General features: G+C 38.7%; 2 protein-coding genes across 2 annotated transcripts in view; both read right to left on the bottom strand.

The window, feature by feature from the left end:
* Positions 1-7,537, bottom strand: part of CMYA5 (cardiomyopathy associated 5) — a 45,849-nt gene extending 38,312 nt beyond the window's left edge. The window contains exon 1 of the mRNA XM_036403208.2: positions 7,321-7,537. Within this exon, the coding sequence (XP_036259101.1) occupies positions 7,321-7,478 (158 nt within the window). The 5' untranslated portion in view covers positions 7,479-7,537. The remainder of the gene's footprint in view (positions 1-7,320) is intronic.
* Positions 7,538-8,163: 626 nt separating this feature from the next.
* The window catches only part of TENT2 (terminal nucleotidyltransferase 2), a 44,773-nt gene continuing 28,639 nt past the window's right edge, over positions 8,164-24,297 (bottom strand). Inside the window, exons 13-15 of the mRNA XM_036403238.1 lie at positions 19,494-19,585; positions 14,169-14,248; positions 8,164-12,327 (exon numbers count right to left, since the gene is read on the bottom strand). Coding sequence (XP_036259131.1) covers positions 12,253-12,327; positions 14,169-14,248; positions 19,494-19,585 — 247 coding nt within the window. The 3' untranslated portion in view covers positions 8,164-12,252. The remainder of the gene's footprint in view (positions 12,328-14,168; positions 14,249-19,493; positions 19,586-24,297) is intronic.

Here is a 24,297-nt window from a genome sequence, read left to right on the forward strand (position 1 = left end):
TAAATTAAACCTTTCATTAAACACTTCAAAGATACTGTCAGTGTTTTAATAGCACCCACACTTGCGTGGCGCGAGTGTGAATGATTATACAATGCTCAAAGCAGTAGTCTATCCACTGGTTTGTTACTCTCTTCTCATGTATTCTATCCTCTAAACACTCTAGATACTTAACAAAGTAATTTAGAATACATTCAACAATTAAAATATACTGACACCTCCCCAAATGAAACTGCAATGTTTCATAAAGGTAGTTTTAAACCTTATGATGTGTAATCAATACACTATCATATGCTGTAATCAAATCTCTCAGCTAAAATAGTAAAAAGGATGGAGAAAGGCTTTTTTGAGAAGCTTTAGGAAAGAAAACTTCAAATTCTTCAAGTTCTTAAAATTAAGAGTGTAAAGATTAGCATAGGCAATTAAAAGACACAATGTGTGGAGGGTTTAGTATTTTTGCAATATTTACTTAAAACAAAAAAAAGGGCTCAGAAAAGTTAATCAAAGCTCAACCCTAATATTTCTTGAGTAGACAGTAGTTCATTTATGGAAATCACATTTGTAGCTGATGGAAAGAAAGGGAGAGTATCTGCTGGATAAGATGTAGCCTTCAGTAGAGCAGAAACAGTGAATTTTGGGTGGGACACTTCCTTTACACAGTCACATAATCACTCTGTTACTCCCATGGAAGAATGTACATTTATGACCACACAACTGAACAGAGTGAAGGGTCACTTTTTGACTGACTAGGGAAAAGCGTTTCAGCTAAAGTGAAGAAAGCTAGCTACCGATCAGGGATCAGAAAAGCAGAATCCGTCTGACCAACTGCCAGGGGCTGTGGCCCTGCACCACGTGGGTGCCAGAGATACCTGCAGTTTGCAGAGGCAGGCGGACACCCCTAAGGAGAAGGTGGCACCATGCCAGAGGGTGCTGAGTCCCAGTCAGAGGGCAGAAGTCTTTGAAGGAAGAAAATAAATCCTGTAGAAAGTCGTTAAGTACTTAATTAAGAAACTCTTGGGACTACAAATTTTTTGTAAAGGGCACTCAGTGAAAATGCTCAGTACCTAATGAAAACAGAAATGAAATCCTGCCACTGATGGTGCTACCCTTACCTTTCCATGAATTTACTTTCCAGAGCCCAAAACCAGAAGGGCTGCCCTGGGCTAGTCCATGCTCAGGTCTGTGCAGACCGAGGCACAGATCATCTCTGATGTCAGTGCTAACTGAAGGCTGAAGTCACCCTGTGGGACAGTAGCCTGACCAGCCCATGGTGGGACCTCGCAGTATCAGACTCCACTGATGGAGCTTAAATCCAGTTGTGGTGACAGGGCTGGCCTGGAGATGGTGGCTGACAGGACAACTGGAAGGCCCACAATTCAAAGCATGTCTGAGAGTGCAGTACTAAATAATTTCATGTTAGCCAATTGCCTCCTGCCCCTCAAACCCAGCCCTCAGATTTAAGCCCCAGCATGTACTGCTGATTATCTGCCTTGGTGTAGTACTCTCGAGAAAGACTAGCTCCATAGGTAAAAACTTACAGGCTGGAGAAAGAGGTACAGCAGAACACATTCATACCGATTTTTCTCTTAGTTTTTCCTTTTCCAGTTCCATGGCTTAGCATTGACTTGGACATAGCAAAATATGATTAAATTAAAAAAAAAAAAAAAAAGAAAAGAAAAATCAATAGCAATACTACCAAGGAAGTTTTCAGTTGTTTGAGTCTACAATAATAGATGAATAATTTTTTTTTAACATTTTTCAACTTCTAAATCATTCTTATATTTTAAACCTATTTTCTGCACTACTTGGTGCAATTAAATAGACCTTCATACAGAACAGAGCAGCACTCCCACTCAAGCTGATATTAATAAATAATATAGATTGCCCTGACCCTGCCTATGCAAAAAGCTTAAATAACATACATAATTATCTCATTTTCATGGTCACAAACTAGTTACAGTTCATATTTCTCGACAGTGTGAGGAGATAGTGCTTTACACTTTTAAGACCAGATTGAGAGACGTGGAACTTAAACATTTACTTCCAAAGCACTTCAAATGCTGCCCTTTTATGAACTGTTTACAATCTGCACAGTAGTAGCTGAAAGACCCCTCTCTAGTCAGAGGAAGTGTTTGCCACTGGAAAAAGATGTTTGCAATGTTTGAGCTCGTAAATGTAGATATGAAGCCACTGACATCCAGGGCAAAAGATAGTGCTGTCTTTTTTCCATGTAGACATTTCACGCCCAATACTGTTGGCATTTATATCATCAGCATGTTATTTCACTTCTAGGACATTGACTTAAACCTTTTCTTAGTCTTGGAGACACTGACAACCAGTTTTATTGCCATAATAGCTCAAATCCAGATTTTTCTTCCTGCCTCCTCCTGCTTCTCACAGCTCCCTGCTTCTCATGACTTCTGTGCTATGTCCACGAGGATTTCAGGTTTCTAGTCCAGCCTGGCAGGCTGCACAAATGTTCCTTTATGAATCATATGAGGGAAGAGTTTTCACCTCCCCAGTTGCTGTTGTGTTTACACAGTGAGTGGGGTCTACCCACCTGTGCACACCAGTACTATGAGATATACATGTAGCCAGCTATCAGCTTTCTAAAATTCTCCCTAGCCTCTCTTTATCCTCTTCGTATTAGACCTTGCCACTGCTGATATAATAAAAATTGTAGCTGTTTGCTGCATAATTTCTCACAAGATGAAAACAATACAGATTAAATGACCAAGGTGTCAACCTATGTCTGTAATCTGCACAGACAAGATCTCATTTTCTGAAAGCTCCTACTTCAGGCACAGTGGTGGAAATTGGTATTGCCAGCTTGTCTTCCCAATTGAAGGAAGCACTTCTCCGTGCTTGTGTTTCTATTCTGTACATGTCTGTAGTTTCTGCCTTTACCAGGGTGCCCCTTTCCCCCTACAGCAATCAGTATGCTCAGCAAGGTCTCTGCCTATTGTTCTGTGTTTCCCAGGGCTACAGCTCATCCATCTTCTTCAGGCTAAGTGAACTAGGAGCTACAGAAAGACATAATTTCAAACCCAGCCTTCCACCTTTGACTTCTTTCAATTAATGATGCTTTGTCTGGCAACGAAGTGGTTCATGCATCTGTTGAAATTCAAAGGAACCATCTGAAAACAGTAAAACAGCTGCTTGCCCAGCTACAAAGCTGGGATTTATATGAGTAGCTGGGAGCCAGGACCTGGGCTTGTCTCACACGTTTTGTTCCACCTCTTATGAAGGAACACCGCCTGCTGTAGTCCTAGTTGGTTTTCCAGACACCATGTCCTAGTGTCATTGTCATCTGCAGGATCAGATGCTGCTTGAGAGACCCACAGCACCTCCATGCCCACAGGTCTGCCATCCTCCTGCATTCTGGATTCTCCACCATGTTGTAGAGGGAGCACAGGTACCAAACACTTCATTCTGGGTGGGACACTTCCTTTACACAGGTACATAATCACTCTGTTGAGACCCAATGGGGAACTTCTTGAGTCTGAGAGCCCTACGCAACACAGGCCTTTATTAAGGACTCAGTTTTAATCAAAAAGCTAAAGAGAAACAAAACATGGAATGCCCAGCTTTGGGAGCAAGTGGGGACTGGCTGCACCCTCCCCTCTTCAATGCCCCCACCTCAGCATTCTGCCCCAGTCAGCTGCTCAGTTACGTTTTGCTCAAGCCTTTGCTGTGATGTGCTTGAAATGGCCCGCACAACTCTGCTTCCTATCTCTCTCGCGTTCCCTGCTGCAGGTGGCAAAAGAACAGCTCTGCCAGCCTCTTCCACCCTGGCCCATGCCAGGCACTGCCTTATCTAGAGGCATCTAAAATTACACACGCTTTCCCCATGTCTTTCTCTGCTTTGGGTAGGGTATGGTAATTGTTAATTTTGGAAGACAAATCCACAGTACTCCCCACCCCTTCCTTCTCACCATCCATTTGCTATCATTCCAGTCTTTTGCTCTCCTAGATGCTGCAGCATCCCCCACATGGCAGGAAGACGCCTTCTCCACTGTGCTTCCCTTTATATTCATTTTCATCAATCATTATAAATGACACCTCTGATCTTGTGGAAGGACTGCTTGCTTCATTAATAAAACAAAAGAACTCGACCCCTTCCAGAACTTAAGGACTTTCTCCCTATGTTTCTCCCCTTCTACTGGTTATAGGTAAACACTAAACAAGCAGATGAAATGCTATTTACCTATTCCAGGCAAACAAGCTGCCTGGTCACACTTAAGTTGGCTGCAGAGCCATTTTTATGTAAACCCCACACACAGACACATCCAGAGACCTTCCCACTGTAGAAGGAAATCAGCTGAGAATGGTCTGAAAGACAGAACTGTGTCAGAACAGCTCACCCATCACATGTTTGTTAGAGACACAGATATTCCAGTGGGTATGTCAACCAGTTAAACAGTAAACAATTTTACTTTAGTTAGACTTAATTTTCACCATCACCAATATGAAAATTAAAACCTGTTAACTTCCTACTCATGCTTGCCTTAACAAACACAGTATTTAAAATATTTTCCCTGTTTAGGTGTTTAATTGGATACATGGAGCTAGAAACAGAAGTCATCTACCATGATCATCTATCCTAGACAGTAAAATGCCCAAAGGCAAGAAACTATTGTACGGGTGCTATACAGATCATTGGCGGTTTTGTGCCGACAAGGTTATGAAACCCTTATCCCATCTTTTTAATAGGTTCTGATGCTGCATGTTAGTCTCATTACTTATATAAAAAAGTGCGCTAGGAAACCAAATTATTTAAACATTACATTAATAAGGATAATAAAGACATGAAACTCAAACTCTTCTGCCTTTCACATGCATGCCTTGTAATTTTGAAACAAGTAATCCTTTCTGCTGCACCTTTTGGGGTTTTATTTGCTGCAGCTGCTGCACAGTGTGGAAGCAGAGTGGTTTGATCAGAGCTCAGGGCCTGGTGCCTCAGAGGAACACCAGGGCTCTTCTACTTGTTTCACAGAGGTGCTTCCTGACCTTGGGGCACTCATCTTGCTGCATGATTCTCATATAAATTAGGTATGAGACTATTTAACATGCTTGAAAGGCAGAAAAAGGAGTCAGCAGGAAAGCTGACTTGCACTGTTCAACTGCATTCAAAGGAGGAAAGCAGCAGCAACAGAGAACTTGGTGTTGTTAAATATAAATTGATGGCAGCAGGGTCGGGGACAAACTGCCTTCAGCCAAGTTTGCATATTAGTTACATCTCCTCTAAGCTATGTTTTCAAAGCCCATGCACTCAAAACACTCTGTTCTGCAATGGGGGCTTGAAAACCTGTTTGTCAACAAATAATTAGCTCACGGCTCGAGTAAGTATGCCCCAGGGGCTCAACCTGTCTTATCTTGCCAGGAGCTCCGCCCAGGCACTGATCACAGGAGGAGGCCTGAAGCTCAACAACCCTGCTGACATTTGTGACAACATCTAAGCAATTAAAAAGTCAGTTATTTAACTTTTCCAAGCTATTGCTAAGCGCTTGTTGCAGTCACCATATTTGTGCTGAACCCAAAATTTTACATGTCCTTTAACCTAATTAAACTAACCAATTTATATTTGCTCAGTTACCACTTAGCATAGCTGTTAAAAACCTCTCTGGTAGACTATGACCTGTTTATTAGTAAGACAGTTAAGGACAGAGAAAAACTCTGCTGTGTTTAATATAACTGGGAGCTAAAGGGAATGTTTGCTGTGATTTAAGTAAGTGCTGAGATGCAATGCCCAAGTTTGCATTGCAGAGGTTGCCTGCCAGAAGCAAGACCCATCTGTGAGGAGCTGCTAAAAGGCACCCATGGTAAAGTCATCCTCTCAGCACAAGCAGTAAATAACTGTGAGGCTACAGATTTCACTCCCTTTTTAGTTATTCCTACTTGTGTTTTACAATTTCAGTTTTATTATTAGCTATTTAATTCCAGATTCTATTCAAAATTATTTATCTAAATCACAGTTTAGCTGTGTGCAGTGAGAAGCTCCACTCCATGGACTTCAGCTGGTTTTCTTGCAGGGATACAGCCATGTGCAAACTGTTTTATTGGCATGCAATCCCTCTCTCTGCCAGTACAGGACTGAAAAGCTAACATCTCCCTTGACAATAAAGCAGCATTACACACCAGGTGTCCCCTCATTGTGGGAAACTGGCTCTTTATTTCCAGAAGGGTTTTCCTAGAGTTCTAGGATACATTTCCCCATTTGGCTTTTGTTCTTGCAGCACTTTGGGTAGGTTAAGCTGCAGAGAGCTCCCCACTGCATCTTTTTTCTCCAGTGACCATCAGCAATGTCAGAAAGCCCTTTGAACTGTGATTCACATGGAGTGATGGTAAATGCAGATGGTTTCACAGCACAGAGGTATTAGGAACTGTATGACATGTTTCTTAAAAAATGGGTTTCTGGAAAAAACTCAAGCTACCAATATTAACATCTTAGGTTCTTCTACAGTATCCACTTAAAACTGCTGGGGTCTACTCAAGACAAGGAAGAAATCTTGAGACTTGGTATGGGCTGGGGGACTCTCAGGCCTTGTGGTCTCTTTATGAAACCAATGGTGCTGGCACAGCCAGAGTCTGTCTGACTGGACGGGGTTGCAGACACCTCTGCATCCTGCGCAAGACCATTGGGCAGGGCACTGGGCCACAGCCTTGCTCATTACATTCCTAACGGGAGGAGAGCAATCACAGGACAATAAACTGTTTCTGTGGAAGACTTAGGAAAACAAAAATACTAAGAGAAAAAAAATCAAGATCAAAGGGATAGAATATTTCCCATTCCACCACAAAAATCAGCCTTACAAATCATGACCAGCAATATAAGACATGTACAACAAATTTTTCCTTTTCAAGGAAAGAAGAAACTGAAGAGGGAGGGACAAGTGGGAAGGAATAAAGGGCCATAAAAAGGAACCAATTTTAATGCACCATTATAATCTTTGAGCATTTTCTCCCTGACAAGCAAATCTGCAAAGCATTTAAGATCCATATGTGACAAAGAGTCAGCCAGAGAGGGAGGAGTGGAAGGAGATGCCACTTGAGCTGGCACATCAGAGGATCTTTAAATAGAAAAGCTTTCAGGGAACTCGGGGTAGGCGCTTACCACACAAAATTTAATTACAGCCATACTCATCTGAAAAAAATATTACAGCCCTCTACTCCCTCCTTTTTTATCTACAGCAATTGGGTAAGGGAAGGGGGAAAAGTCAATAAACCAGCATGGGACTCCAATCCTGGCATCTCCTGGGGGATGATGCTTGGGGTAGAGCTGCCAGCTCCCTCTGGGGCTATAAATCCTTTGGGGGAACATACCTATTAGCCAGCTCCTCTGCTTCCTCTGGGTCCATGGCCTCCTCCTCCTCCTCCTCCTCCTCCTCCTCCTCTTCCTCTTCTTCCTCTTCTTCTTCATCTCCTATGAAGGACGAAGTCTCGGATGCCCTGTCACACTCAGAGCCGCGGGAGCCCTCCATTCCCTTCCCTGCTCAGGCCCTTGCCGGTGATGTTTACCCCCAGCCCTGTCCTCCCCAGGGCTGCCTGAAGCAACTGTCATCCCCAGTAGCACTCACTTCTCCTGACTCAGGGCAGTCTTTAAATAGAAGGCAGCAAAGTTACAGCGCAGAGTCGCTGCTGTTCCTACCCTGTCTCCTAGCACCAACCCAGTGCCAGGACACGTGGCCCCGTGGCCATCTCTCCAGCTGCTCTCCCCCTTCGCCTGCGCTGCTGCCATGGAGTTGTTTCTACAGCAGACAGGGCAGTCAGGCAGCAGCAGGGAGGAAGGGGGCCAAGCAGACCTTCCCCAGTCACCTCTAGCAAATTTGGGGTGGATGGTACAGATGAAGCAGAAGGAGGGTTTATCTGTGGCCTCGGAGAAGGTACATTTCAAAAGTTCTGCCCTGGAGAACACCCAGAGTGCCTCAAGCTCAAACTGGAAAGGTCAAATACAGTAACTAGTGAATGAGCCTCTGACAAACACATTTAATTACTAATACCGTACTGTAAGATCTATCAGATGCACTGTAGTATTTAACCATGAAAAAGGAATGTATTTAAACCCTCGATTTATCAATGTGTTAAATCACAGGACATTTAAAACTTCCTATTTGAGTGGACTTGAACCAATTACAAAGCAAAGACATACTATACTACCATGCAGAGTTTAGGTTAAGCCACATTTATACTTTATTATTCTGCATTTTACAAAAAATGCAGTGCTTTTCACACACAAAACAGAAATATTTCCCATCGTATTAGTCAACATAATGACTTTATTTAAAAAAAAAAATTTAGAAGAGGAGGAAAAGCATTAAACCCCTGATTCTAAGTAAAGAACTTCCAAGATATCTCAAGTATAAACAACTGTTTGCACAGTGTAACTCCAATGCCCCCAGCTTTTTTTTTTCATTGTTCTTCAAATAAATATCTGGTAATAAATCAATCAGCAAACTCTTCCTTAAGAGTGCTGTAAATATAGAAACACCCAGCCATGTACTTCTGACTACAAGCTATCTCTGCACACAAAATAAAAATTCTCCTGACATTCCTAAACAGTTTGTACAGGTCTTTCTGCTCTCTTGACCTACACAGTGACATATGCAATTTACAAGGTGACAATGTAATTTTTTGAAAAGTGTATTTTTGAACAGATATTAAACTAAATTGAACTCTACATTTCATCATGAGCATAGACAGTGTACACAGCAAAATGTAAAGACTATGAAGTACTTTTCCTTAAATTTCATGTGGAAGGCGAGAGCTTTACAAGTCTTCCAGAAATGCTTATAGATGAAACATACATACATTGCACAAGTTTTGATTCAGTCTTCAGCACAGCAAGAGAAAGGCAATTACTCTTTTACCAGAAACCCTTCAATTATTTTCATCTGTACTTCTCACAAGTGAATTTGACCTGTAAATGGACCAAAATCACACATTCTTTCATGCTCTTCAGACAAGCATCACACTCAGTAAAATCAATGGAAATATTTATATCTGAAAACACAAGGATTACAGAGAACAAGGCAAAAAAACCCCACAAACCACAAAACACAGGACAACCTGTAGCAGTACAGTACAATAAATCAAGAGTGACATTCTGTGATGGACTTAAATTTAACATCAAATATACTGTGACTCAAGTCCAGTAACACAAGTTCAAGTAAAGCACTAGTTCCAAATAAATGTTTGGGATTCACAAATATAATGTGCTCACAAATGCTAACTTCAGGTTTTATAAAAATCATCTTACATCCTTTTATCATCACTCCCCGTTTCTCCCAAATGACCATGTCATCCTGCAGTGTGAGTCTTAAAATTTATTTATATTGATTTCTGAGGGATTTTTAAAAAGTAACACCTTATACTGTCAACTCACCTAAAGGTACTGAGAGTTCACTTACATATTCGCATTTCAGGACAAGTGAGAGCAAGAGCTAGAAGAGAAACTTTAAGTTTCACAGTGCACAGCCAGTTCTGCATCACTGTCACCAAATATGAAGCTCTTGCCAACGTTTGGTCCTACTGTGCACCTTTGAGCCTGTTAATTTAGAAGACATTAGTGGTTTCTGACACATGAGGTGAGAACAGACAAGAAAACCCAATGCCAAAATGAGTAGTCAAGAATAATAATTTAAAAAAATTAAATAAATAGAAGCGCTGAACTAAACCAGTTTTATTTCAAAGCAATAACAAATTCCAAAGAAGACAGCATCTTGCACACACACTGACACCTTGGTCAGTTGCGAAAAATACCTTTTACCAAAGAGCTCTTAGAAAAAACTATTCCTGCCAGGATGTATGGCAAGGGATAAGAAGGTAAAAGTTTTTATTTTTAAGCTGAGGAAAGTTGAAAATTTTACCCTAACACTAAAATTTATGGTAGCCATTAGTGAATTTTTTACTCTGAATACTTGCCCAGAGATGAAAACACAGATCATTAAACCTCAAAAAACTTGAGACTATACAGAACTGAATCCAAAGTTCAAGTCCAGCTCCTACCCACTCTCCCCAAGCAATTTACTTTGTGGTATTACATCTGAAGTTTTCTGACAAAAGTTGCAGCCCACTATTTAACAAATATGCTATCACGAGGTCTGTTCAAAAAAACTGGGGAAAACTACCATCTAGATTTTCTGGTTACAGACATGGTTTATCAGAAGGACATAAACTTCAGAAAAAAATTCAAAAGGATTCTTTTGAAAGACACAGACTGTTGTAGTTACAGACCTTACCTTGTATTAAAAATACCACTTAATTGGTAGGGCATTTTTATAGAGTAGCTCAAAAATACCACAATGTTTAAACTAACCTTTTAAAAACAGCTAGGAATTAAATTAAACATGAAGCATTAATTTAAGGTGTAAGAAATGTTGACATATTAGGTGATGCAATACAAACTCATAAGAAAGTTTTATGCCTGTTATAAAGTTTTGTTTCTCATATTCAGCTCGCTTAAAATACATTTAAACCAACTTTAAACATTTATGTCCCTTCTTATTTATTCTAGGTTGGGAAAGTTTTAAATTTTCTAGACAAAGATATAGCCAACATGTTTTTTAAGAAGATACAGCCAACATTCTCTTTTCCCAGAATCTACATAGAGCTTGTAGAGCATCTTTGAATCCAGACATCATCCTGTTCTAAAATCTTGTGCTTCAGTTTTACATAAAGTGAATCAAAGTGAATGTTTCACTGACACTCAAGTCTACCATCCTATAGAAAAAGGGCAGTGAGGGTGAACATATGCAAGGAGGAAGAACATTTCAGTGGACTGCTGGAGTCATTTTAAAACTGAAAGACAATTAAAATTAAGAAGAAAAGTCAATTGCAGAAAAAAGATAAAATTCTACATACAGTAGACCATGACAAAGTGTTTAGGAAGTAATCTCACATCAGGCATATAGTTTACAGTACTTCGAACTTCTAAATAAACTAGAACTTAATAGTTTGCACAAGAAGACATAATACTTGTTATTCAACGGTTAGAAGAGTTTTCACAATGTTATTAGAGAAAGAAATAAACCAAACTTTTGCCTATTAAAGATGTACAGCAGAATAGCCATAACAAATCTTGATGAATTGCAACATGGGCCTTAGCTCATGGGGCATTTCCTATTCTACTTAATTATAGGAAATACTTTAAATATGCAGTACAAAATAACATAAATTGGAAAAATAACCCGTATCTTCCATATATAAACTTTATTTCACTGGACACCATATAAAATATTAAACTTAAAAAAATGGAAGTACAAATTCAACTTCAGTGGTAAATACAACCTTAAAAATTAATCGGTCTTCAATAACAAATACATGAGAGACACAAATTGTGCTATAGGAGGTCTAAGAGAAGGTTTGCAATTTTTTTGGAAGAACTATAATTTTCAATATTACTTACTTAGATTCAATTTACAGTGGCTGATCAATTCACAAACATTTACACAAAATCAAATGAGAAGCCCAGCTTATTTCAGCACTGATGTGAGGTGTTTTGATTTTGATTTGGTCTTTTTCTCCAAAAGAGGCACCCCTATTACTTCAAATACGTAAAAGGAAGCACAAAAAATTTTCCTTTCTACTCCATGTGAATGTGAAGCATTTATGTGCATTGAATTGAGCTTTTTTACTTCAACTTCTTCATAGTACAACTGTTGCTTGAAAATTTTGGTTTAGATTATAGTTCTTGATATTCAGAGTACTACCAACCATAATCTAGCTTCATTTTCATAAACAGTTGCTTGTTATTCCAAGTAAAAGTGAAATAAAACTGGAAAGTGCAAAGTTGAGCAGAAGTGCTTACTGCAATTCAGCAGATGTAAAGCACAGACTCTGTTCATCAAGAAGTTGGTAGTGCACAGTGCCTCAAGAATGTAGTCAGATTTGCACATGGTTTAACTTTGAATGTCTATCTTTCATGATTAAATCTGTCTGAAATAACGGTTACACAAATCATGCAGGAAACAAGTCAGTATATCCCCATACTTCTTCCCTTAAAATAGATGTATTCTTCTTGTTTGCTGTGAGTTTCTTCTAGAAGTCAACAATGCAAGCATTTTCAGAAAGCATATCTTGAAGAGCTGTATTAACAAATACTGATAATAAAATATGCCACATCCTTATAAACATTTCCTTAACAAAAGTTTACAGAGAAGAACAGGTCATAAAAACCATGGGGTGAGTGCCTCTTGATTTTGACACTGTTCTTTATTTCAGTAGGATACCAAAAAAAGGGAAAATGAAAGAAGCCAGTTATCTTTTCTGTTTGACTGCTTTTAAAGGCAATATACAGTTCAGGTCTTTCTTCTCTCGTAATAACTGCCAAGCCTGAGGAAAAAACACACAAGGTTTTTTAAAAAAGACTATATAATCTTTGCTTTAAAACTTAAATACCATTATAAACAGTAAGCATCACAGTGCCACAAAATTAAGCCTGATTTTTTTCCCCTTCTTGAAAAGAAAATTTGTGGGTTGAGGTATTTTTTGTTTATTTGTTTTTGGGATTTTTAAAGGGAAGCAAAATCCAAAAATACACAAAACGCAATGAACTAATGAGGAAGGTAACAGACTGGACTTTTGGAGACAGAAATGTTAACAATATTTAAGCATTACACTGGTACTCTAACTGCAAAATAATTGTCTCAAATTCACACATGTCAAAGTCCCCAATAAATGATGTTATGCAAGGTCATTTCCAGAACTCAGATGTGTCTCTAAAATAGGTTATTTCAACTTTCTTCTGCGTTCCAGTGTGAGTTTCAGGACATCTGCTATGCCATGAGCTTGCAAACAACTGCAATGACCCTCCTGTTTTTATACAGAAGTCATTTACACTCCAATGTGTAAAGAAAACCACAAGAAGAACAATCCTCTCAAGGACAAAACAGATTGCTTAAGCTTTTTTAAAAATAGTGCAGGATATTAAAAAGTACTTGCACTTTTAGAGCAATTGTCATTCTTATGGTATCTGGTAAAAAGGACATTTTTCAGGGCTGTTTCACTCTGGTATATTGCTTCTAGACAGCTAGGATCAAACATCTACTTACATTTTTCAGAAAACCACAGAGGTTTGAAATAAATTTTGTTAACTGAAAACTCTGCAAAGAGAAGTTCACTCTGATTTCAGAGTACCGTGAGAGCCCAAACCACTTTGTGAATGTGACTTAAGCAGATTCACAAAATCAACTATTTTATGTACCAGTATATGAATGATTCAGTATTTTGTATGCTAACATGGTTAAATAAAAGAAAAACTTATTAAAATTTCTGAATAGAATTACAAGGAAAATGACTAAGGTGTCTCTTTTAGCGTTTGCTCTGTTACAAGTATCTGGCATTGAATTATGTTTTGCTGGAGAAGCCTTCAAGGTACTTGAAGACACGAATAACTGGAGTAAACAAGAACCTCCGAGGACAGCTTAACAGGGGAGTCTTAACCGGTTAACTTAAGTTGGAAGCCAGTTCTACGCACTAATCCCTAGTCATAGCTACATAAAAAATAGTCAGAGATCTCAGAAACCTAGAATTTGAGTAGCAATACCTAAGCAATGCCTATGATAGGAGAGAAGCATAAAAGAGTTGATACAAAAAATTTTCAGAAAAACGCTTAACCAAAGTCTAAATTTTCCCTTGTTTCAAAGTGTCCTTTCCTCCCCTGACTAGGACAGTGAAAGTTCATGTTTGAACTACTCATGTTCTAAAATTATGAGTGTGATCTCCCTAAAGAAAAGTACCCACCTAAGTAAGATATTAAAAATAGGAAAACCCCCATTATTTTGGTGGTGATATTTATTAAAAAAAGGGATTGTAAGAATAATAAAATATTATCTATTACCACTCAAATTCATGTAAAAATAAATAATGAATGAAAAAAAAGTTTAAAGGTCTTAACCACTGTTAGAATTTTACACACACAAGAAAATCTAAGAGAGAGGGTTTTTACTAGTTGGAGTACCCATTTCAGTGTAAACCTGAAGTTTAATGGTAGACATTAAAGAATACTCTTAAATTATTTTTCCACATATTTTTAAAAACATGCATTTTTACTACTTATTGTACAAACTATAAAACATCAGAAACAGGCAGGTTTAATGACTAGCATTTTCAAGATAGTAAAACTACCTTGAAAAACAAAGTGACCAGAAAAATTACATGAGATTACTTTTTACCTGTGCAAGTTCACCTCTGATCATATCAAACTTCTGTTTCTCATGTACAGCTCTAGCAGTATTTGTCCCATCAAAGGGCTCTGGAGGATCAAAATCAAACATGAAAACTGTTAAAGAAATCTAGAGTTGGTTGTCTAACAAAGTAGGGTCAAGCTGCTTTCTAAAAGTACTTTAAATACTCAATTCCTCTTTGGTTCTCAAGCTTTCTTTCTACATAACACTTATCCAAAAAACCCCAAACCAAAACTAAACTAAATGAACCAATAACACAAAATAACTGCCCCACCACAAGAACAAGAAAACCCAAGACAAAACAAACAAACCAATAAAAAGGAGGAGGGAATTAACAAAAACAACAAAAAAAAACCCCAACCACCAAAAAACCCCAAAACCCAAAAAAACTCCCAAAAACCAAAACACCCCAACACTGAATTCTCTGAATGCTCTGAATGGAAAACATTGTCAGAGAGACAAAGCTGAGCAGTGCAGTTGACACTATAGGACAGGATGCCATCCAGAGGCACATGGACAAATTTGTGCAGTGGGCCCATGCAAATCTCATCAAAGTTCAAAAACTGCAAGTGCAAAGTGCTGCATCTGGGTCGGGACAATCCCAGACATGATTACAGACTGGGAGAAGTCACTCAGAGCAGCCCTGCCCAGAAGGAATTGGGGGTGCTGGTGGCTGAGAGGCTGGACATGACCCAGCCATGGGCACTCCCAGCCCAGAGAGCCACACGTGTCCTGGGCTGCATCCAGAGCAGGGTGGGCAGCAGGGCCAGGGAGGGGATTCTGCCCCTCTGCCCTGCCCTGCTGAGACCCCACCTGCAGGGCTGCATCAGCTCTGGGCTCCCAGCACAGGAAGGACAGGGACCTGCTGGAGGGAGTCCAGAGGAGGCCACAGAGATGGTCAGAGGCTTGGAGCACCTCTTCTGAAAGGACAGAGAGAGCTGGGGTTGATCCACCTAGAGAGAAGGCTCTGGGATGGACCTCATAGCACCTTCCAGTATGTAAATGGGGCCTACAAGAGAGCTGGAGAGGGACTTTTCTCAACAGCATGTCGTGATAGGACCAGATGGAATAGGTTTAAACCAAAAAGGGCAAGCTTAAGACTAGCTATTAGGAAGAAATTCTTTACTGTGAATGTGATGAGGCACTGGAAGAGGTTGCTTTGAGAAGCTATGGATGCCCCATCCCTGGAAGTGCTCAAGGCCTGGTTGGATAAGGCTCTGAGAAAAATGGTTTAGTGAAAGATGTTGCTGTCCATGGCAGGGGAGTTGGAAAGAGATGATACTTAAAAGTCTCTTCCAACCTAAACCATTCTATGATTCAATGAATGCTTTAATGATATGTAATTTCTAATAAATTCAGCTTATTATGTGTTGAAGCATACTATGATTGTACTATGCAGTAGTAATTATCTGCTACAGCTCAATAGTCTGTGATAACATATCAGACTATGATTTTGCATATTAAAATATTTTGAAACTTATTACATATGAGACATGAGATTCTTGGAACTATTCACTTTAGATTAATCTCATTCAACAGTTTCTCAGTGAAATACTGAGAATATAGTAAAATATTTAGTATAATTTTAATATAAGACATACCAACTGCTCATATCTTTATCACACCATACCTATTCTGCAATATTTGTTCATAAGTTAACCATTTGGGGGTTCTACTTTCTAACTGATGATTAATCAATGTGATGTTCCCCCCTCCCTTTTTATCCTAAATTAATTAATAGTTTGGAACTTTTTTAATTGCAAGATTAAAAAAGTAGTTCTTGCTACTGATACGGTTGCCAACATTAAAGCAATTGATACTAAAAAAATATGCATTACAGTGTGCTACAAAACAGATTTTATAGTCTTTTTTTTCCTTAATAGAGAACTATTTAGGTAATATTGTGTATTTCACACTGGTAGAATGTATGGAAGTCCTCAAGGACCACAGAAACACAGAAGTATTTGTCAGATCAGGTAGATTTTTTTTTTGGTTTGAGTTGGTTATGAATTACTTTCATTCAGACAGTGATGTATAGCAAAATAAAGCATTACACAGACACCAGAAGGGCTTGTACCTTCATGGAGACTGGAATTTCAAATTTGGTACATGCTCCATGGCTTTTTTATTTCTGCTAGCTATTTAAATTCACTAAGAAATTTTTTCATGCAATAAATGTTGTATTTAGCAATCTTCTAAAAGGATTCTCTTCAAACTACCTAGTTTTCAGTGGACAGTTACAGGCAAACTTCTCTTATTTCAGAATGCATCATACTTCTAGTTTAGAACAAAAACTGAAAACCAAATAAAACATACACAGTCATCTAATATCAGTCTCATTATTTGAGAGAGTGATCTAGTATAATTAAGAACTCCATGTTCACATATACTATGTGAACAAATACAGCATTTTATTTGTGTATCATAAATGTGATGGTAACTGCTTTTTTAATGCTAGGACCTTTATGTTGAGTCAAGTCATATTTATATTTTAAAGCCACAAGGGCTGAACTGTACAATCTTCTCAAACCATCTGTGGAAAAAAGGCATTCCGGGCACAAGAGCTAACTCACATCTTCCCTTTAATATTCCTGCCTATTTACTGTTTGTCAAAAGACAAACTGGTTCTCTGAAGCACAGCAAGAATAATTTTACAATCAGCTACTCTTTACACCACTATATTTTCTAACCATCAAGACAGTAAGAGTTTGTTTAAAGTTATTTTCTTCAAACACAGAGATGAGAATATTAAAACAAAAAAGTAACACAGCTTTAACACTGATGCTTGAGGGAAAGACTAAAGGGAATAATTTTTCCAAACAAAAATACATGGTATCACAGAGCTCCAGAACTGCTGCTAACCAAGCCCGAGGAATTATTTTTTTAAATTATTTTTAGCATGTGGATCTGAAAGACTTGAAACTACAAATATGAATCAGGTACAGCTTAGGTGGCTTCTGATTTGATTTCCCTAAATTATTATCAATGTAATTATCTCATAAAATTGCCACATTTCTAGCTTTTCCTATTCTCCAACAGGACAGTAGTTGATATTACTCGATACAGACAAGATTTAAACTGAAACTGGAATAGTTAATAGCCATTTAGAGCTTCTGACAAGGATTGTTAAAAATATTATCCAAAAGCAGGGTTCTCTGTATCACTGTATCCCCATCATAGTAAAAGCCTATCATATTTTAAAGTGTCTGGAAAGAGCATCTCTACTATATTTGTTTCTCTAACAGCAGAAGTACATATGAGAATCAGCCTTAAGGCCCATAACATTTAAAACACAATACAGTTTTTCTTGAGCTAATCTAAATACAGTACTATATGCAGAATTGTGGAAACTTGCAGGCACAGACTTGTGTAATTTATCAACAAGTACATTTTAGATATTTAAAAATAAATGCAATAGTACCAATTACTGTAATATTAATCTGTGAACAGGAAAATTTGACAAAGACTTGGAAAACAGAATATATTGGCATGTTTACCTAACTTTTGCAATCTTCTTCTCAAGTACACAGTAATTTATGTACATACTTTGTTAACCTAGTTCAGTTTAACAGCTGTTATAAACATGAAGTCTACTTTGAGCAAAAGTAGATTTTATTTTTCCCTCCCAAATCAGAAGTAAAAAAGTTGGTTTGTGAGGCTAAACCCACTAGGTCTTGAACCAAGGAAGGAATCAGATATATCACCTATAGATAATTTTGACTTTTTTAATAGTTCAAAAGCAAAAGCATTAAGGAAAAGTTCTATGAAATCAATCTATGTTGATGTATATTCTATTTTCCAGCCTGGTAGAAAGAGAACCTAATTATTCAACCACTTTGTAATGTCATAAAATACTTGAGAGCTTCAAACACACAGCCCCCTGCAACACAGTGGATCAGCATCACGTGACAGCAGCAAACATAGCAGCCCAGCATTCCCACCTCCCACATTCAGACCTGAGCCTTGGCAGTGCCTCACTACGCTATTCTGAATCATTTCAGCTGTGCAGATACTCTGATTCTCACATTTCTCAACTCTAAGACCACAGAGTCCAATGCAACTATATTTCAGTGTGTTCTTCTTCACCTATAACTGTTGACTTTTTCCCAAAGGATCAAATAAAGAACAGGAATCCCATCATGTGGCTTTACACTGACATTCATATGACTATGGCCAAGTCCGTGAGCTCTGGACCACAGAATAACCAAGTTCACAAGCAGGGGAAGTTGATTGAAGGCGATTCTCTGCACAGAGCAGCACAAATGCAGGAGAGTATATACATACCCCAACCCTAAACCTTATCAATCTTGAAGAATGTCTGTTCATCCACAGATGAACAGACTTATTCTCCTCCTCCCCCAGCAAAATCTTCTCAGTGTCTAACAACCTTCCCCATACCATTTGTCTCCTGTTCAAGTTATATTCCTATTTCATCCTGTGACGTCAAACAGCCTTCATTAATTTGCAGCCAGGGCTCAGGCCAGCTCTCCCTTTGTGACAACTGTTTCCAGTTACCCAGCAACTCTCAGCCCCTTCAGTCTGTCCTCATTCTCCTAACATCTCAATCCTTCTCTTGGCTTATCATCTTCTCTTTCCTTACTGCAAGCTTCATCTCCTATGTATGCTTCCCTGCTCATCTTCTCCATGTACATTCCCCACAGCAGCTGAAAGGTGTCACTAGCACATGAATCTGGTTGTCTGTACAGTGCTCCTACTCAGTTCTGCACTGAGACAGCTGAGACCTGCAACTCCAACAGGTAGCCTGGGTTTACCCTCCAGTTCTGGAAGGCATCACGTAGTCTCTGCACAAAGCCTATGTTCACTAGCCAGCCAAAAATAGTACCCACAAGGAGATCAACGTATACATAACCTAGTCAGTGCAATGCCAGAACATTGCAAGAACAAAGCATATTCTTCAAGAATAATCTGAGTATGTGCCTGCTGTGTTTTTTCAGAAGTTCAAACTCGGCAAAACTGACAACTATTTTTGTGGAGCAGAAAAACACACACTAGTGGCATAAAGGCTATTCCTTATCAAAATCCTAAACCCTGGTCCAAAAGTAACAGGGCAATGAGTGCTCTTGAAGAAAAGGTCAGGAGTACTATTTTTAAACAGTTTAGACCTTAAGCTTCCTTCTCAAATGTTTTTGACGGGATTGTTTACAAACTATTTACATTGGTTATACTTCCTTCTCTACATAATGCACACATGCAATATATTTCTCAAAACACAACCAAGGTAAAGTTTAATTTATAGATTTATGTATTTAATGCCTTAACACTTAAAAACTATAATGCAGCTTCACGTATTACCTTCTACACAAATAAATTTGTTTCTCCATTCAATACCATCAGGTCTTGCAATAGCCTTGGCCTCACGAACTGATATCATTTGATGGCTCCAACTAAAGAAAAGGAAAACAATTTGTAAAAAATTTTAACTCTTAGTTATCTTCAAATTATCAGTTTACACTAAAAAAATTGTCAGATTGCAATGTTATAAGTCTGGATATCACAGTATTTTGTAATAATGAGTAATTTAGTTTAACATCATGAGTAGGAAACAAGAAAACTTTTCTACTAACAGAACTTCAAGTACAAAAAGCATCTCCAAAACAGAGCATCACAGCTATCCATGAGTAACATATATTCACAATGGAATTTTTCTACTAACAATGTCAAACTTTGTGACAATTTACATTGTGACCTACATTTATTTCCAAGTTCAAAATAAATTACAGAGTCAAATTTTTCAGAATTTTCTGTAGGAAGAAAAGATATATAAGGAATAACTGTAGACAAGTAACATACTGCATTCCATAAACAACACTCAATAGTATAAAGATATGTAGAAATAATTTGCTCATAGGCCTTCCTTGTGAAAGGAACCTTTCCTTGTGAAAGGAAACTTTCTATTACTAGAAAGTTTCAATACTTTATATATGATGAATTTTAGATCTGCAAGTACAACAACTCTCTACTACTTTCTGCAGGCAGCTTTACAACAAAACATGGAAATTACCACATTTAAACAGGAACAGCAGGCAGATTATAGGGCCTTTTGAGGTGCCACCATCTTTATAACACTTGGCACAACAATATCCCAAACATAAGGGAAGCCAAAAAAAACCCCACTTCCAGTTTTATGTTCTCATCTACCCAGCCACCTTTCAGCTGCTTTTAACTAAAGAGGGCAGCTCATCCTGCATGCCATCACGTCCCATATCCAAGACAGTCATGGGACTGAGCCCAGCCAGCAGGGGTTTATGAAAGGCAGATCCTGACCGACCAACCTGATCTCCTTCTGTGGCAAGGAGGTCAGGTTGGTCAGTGGATATGGGAAGGCTGTGATGTAGTCTGCATGGACTTTAGCAAAGCCTTTGACACCATTTCCCAACTTCCCACAGCAATATCCTTGAGAAACTGGCAGCTGGTGGCTTGGGCAGGTGCACTGTTCACTGAATGAGTAAGTACCTGGATGGCCAGGCCCAGACAGTGGTGGTGAGTGGAGTTACATCCAGCTGGTGTTCAGTCACCAGTGCTGTTCCCCAGGGCTCAGTACTGGGGCCAGTCCTGTTTAATACCTTCACCAATGATCTCATGGAGGGCACCCTCAATCAGTTTGCAGGTGACACCAAGCTGGGTGGGAGTGCTGATCTGCTGGAGGGCAGGAAGGCTCTGCAGAGGGATCTGGACAGGCTGGATCATGGCTGAGGCCAATGGTGTGAGGTTCAACAAGGCCCAGTGCTGGATCCTGCCCTGGGGTCACAACAACCCCAGGCAGCTCCACAGGCTGGGGCAGAGTGGCTGGAAAGGACCTGGGGGTGCTGGTGACAGCAGCTGAACATGAGCCAGGCTGTGCCCAGGTGGCCAAGAAGGCCAATGGCATCCTGGCCTGGATCAGCAATGCTGTGGCCAGCAGGGCCAGGGCAGGGATTGGCCCCCTGTGCTGGGCACTGCTGAGGCCACACCTTGAATGCTGTGTTCAGTTTTTTGCCCTTTATTACAAGAAACACACTGAGGTCTGATGTTTGTTGAAAGAAGAGCTGGGAAAGAGTCTAGAAAACATGTCCTATGAGGAGCAGATGGAAAGGGCATTTTTTATTCTTGAGAAATGGAAGCTCAAGGAGGAATTCAACTCTCTCTACAACTACAAGAATGTTGTAGCCACGTAGGGGTCAATCTCTTCTGCCATGTGTCAAGGAAAAGAAGAAATGGCCTTAAATTGTACTAGTAGAGGTTGAGATTATGTATTAGAAAACAATTTTTCACTGCAAGAGTAAACTGGCATTGGAATAAGTTGTCTAGGGAAATGATGGAATCACCATCAAGAGATGTCTGGATGTGGCACTTGGGAATATGTTGTAGGGGTGATTACAGTGGTGCTGCATTGGAAGTTGGATTAGATGGTCTAAAAGGTCTCTACCAATCTTGATGATTTTGCAAACCCAGGAGCCACCACATCAGTGAACAGTTGGATCACCAATACATCACCATATGTCCTGACTAAATGGGTAGAAATAGCTGGGCAGTATGCTTCCAGTTGTACTAGTCTTATCTGTCTTACCTGACAGAGGAGCTAGGCTGGGTATGTCAACCACCAGCAGTAAATCTGTAGATATCAACTGTAAATTAAAATACTGTCATCCGTTCATTCATCAGTTAAATCTGAAAGAATTCTGTCCTCCCTAGACCACAGATCTGCTGTTGTAACTCCATTAAGTCAACAATGTCATTAAGTCATCAAGTCAGCTAAAAATCCTGACTGTAATTTTACAAGTTATCTTGAATACAACTCAAAATTAAAGCCTCCTATAGAGCTCAGTTGTTTCAATAACTGTAATTTCACAGAACACAAATATTTAACACTATGAATAGGGCCTATTTTTAAAAAAGGCAGGACACAGCACATGAAGAGATCTAGGATACCTCAGTGTGTATGTTCAGCATTCTCTTAATATATCCTTTAGAAAATTAGTAATGATGATGATCTTTTCTAGAATTCAATGTACACTAAAGCCTCCATTCTAACCCATAATCCTTCCTCTCCTTAATTCCCACAGTAGACTACTTTTGTGATAAATAGGGAGCATAAATACTTTCCTATCATGTCTTTTAATAATCAACCATCAATATAGGCTTAAATCAGATGAATTGCTCAAAAACCCCAAGCGCACACACACAAAAAGACAAAAGACAAACCCCCTGTGCTTAGAGCATCAAACAAGCTTAAACTGCTGCTCAAGAACACATGTTGCGAGCAGAAGCTTACAGTTTGCTTTTTTTAAAGCCTTATTTAAAAATGAGAGATCCAGGCCAGTGGAGGAAGAGAGAAAGAGAGAGAGAAAGAGAGAGAGAAAGAGAGAGAGAAAGAGAGAGAGAAAGAGAGAAAGAGAGAGAAAGAGAGAGAGAGAGAAAGAGAGAGAAAGTCATGCAAAGAAGTAGTTGATGTGTATTTGGTTTAACAAGGCAGTACTGTTTCACTTGAAACAGCAATTCTTCTCTTGAATTATTTTCTTCCTAGGCTATACTTGATCCCTCAGCAAAAATATAAATGCATTTATAATACACTGGTTAAGCAAAAAGCAACAAAAAATTGGCACTTCTTGCTGTTTAAAAAGCCTTTTATTTAAATTTGAAACTTAAAAGCCTTTTATTTAAAATTGAAATTTAAATTTGAAAACAACTCTTTTATCTGACAGTCATACAGAACTGTCTTGGTACCAAGATCATACTGAATTAGAAATTAATTATGAATAGCAAATTATTTGTGTGTCAATTTTAGCTACTTTGGCTTGCATATAATAACTTAATTGTTGCCAACATAAAGCAGATACTCTCCCTGCACACATTTTCTATCTGTGAGTTAACACTGCCATTTAAACAGCTACTTCAATTATCAATTATTTCTGTATTCACTGAATGCATTAGATATGTCATTTTCATGGCAAAGGCAAGTATTTGAAAGGAGGAGACTAGTAGGTATTTTCAGGTGTTTGTATGACTACAGTACAAACAGGAAAAAAAACTTTTCTTTTCCAGAGCATTCTTACAAATCAAAGCCACTTGTATACACACAGTATGATGGGTACAAGTTACAAATATATTTAATTCAACATAGTATTAAAAATGATCCCTTTATTACCTAACTCATTCTATTGTGAAAAGAGCTGCAAGCAACTTCTTGCTGAAATTTTATATTTGGTCATTAAAATGTAAGCAAGCTTTTACCATGTGCACCATAAACAAATCAGTGAATGATCCTAAACAACTACTACTTAACCTGCCATGGTAAATTTAAGGGAAGTAATCACAAAGAATAAATTCAGGTGAGCAATGCCTTGCTTCAAGGTCTCACTTTGTAAGGAGACAGCCAAGTGAAAACCTGCTGCCTTCACTCACAGCTGCAGAATTGAAATCAGACACCTCCTTCAGAGGGGCTGGTAAACACGTTTCCAAATACTTGCTTCGGGGAACATCTACACTTTTTTCTTGATTACATTCACTACTTAATCACTGGACAATTTTAAATAGGTAAAGTTAAAATGAAGTCACTACCATAGCCAGCTGTATCATAAGAAGCATTACAGACTTGAACTCTAATGGCAAGATAAATATACAACCATAAAGACAAAACGGGCTTTGCCACATAGGGTGTGCTATTCCAATACATGCTGCAATTTCCAAACCACATTTCTTTGGGGACAGGGATAAAGAGGTACAAAAATTACTTCTTATGGACACACTGAAAACCCTAGAGTAAGACTGTGGAAAAACAATTTTCTGAAACACCTTATAGTCTAAATACACAAAACAGTTTAAAAGCATAAGGGAAAATAAATACAGCACAAGGACTTATGCATGACTGCACAGGATGCAAAGCTCCTATTTCTTCCTTTGCTATACTCTTTAAGCCCATCTTGTCCTATATCAAGTAAAAAAAAAATCACTGATTTTAATTGAAATACCTAATGGCCTTTGCTAGAGTGAGGGAGAAATTTAAAACAATATATCTCCATCTTCTCTTAACTTCCTGATGATTACATGTAAAATGGATCAGTAGTTAAAACATTCTAGACAGGTGGCTTCAATGATTTATTCCATTCAAAATTATGAT

This window comes from Molothrus ater, chromosome Z (genome assembly GCF_012460135.2).
Source record: "Molothrus ater isolate BHLD 08-10-18 breed brown headed cowbird chromosome Z, BPBGC_Mater_1.1, whole genome shotgun sequence".
In the NCBI taxonomy this organism is placed as follows: Eukaryota; Metazoa; Chordata; class Aves; order Passeriformes; family Icteridae; genus Molothrus; species Molothrus ater.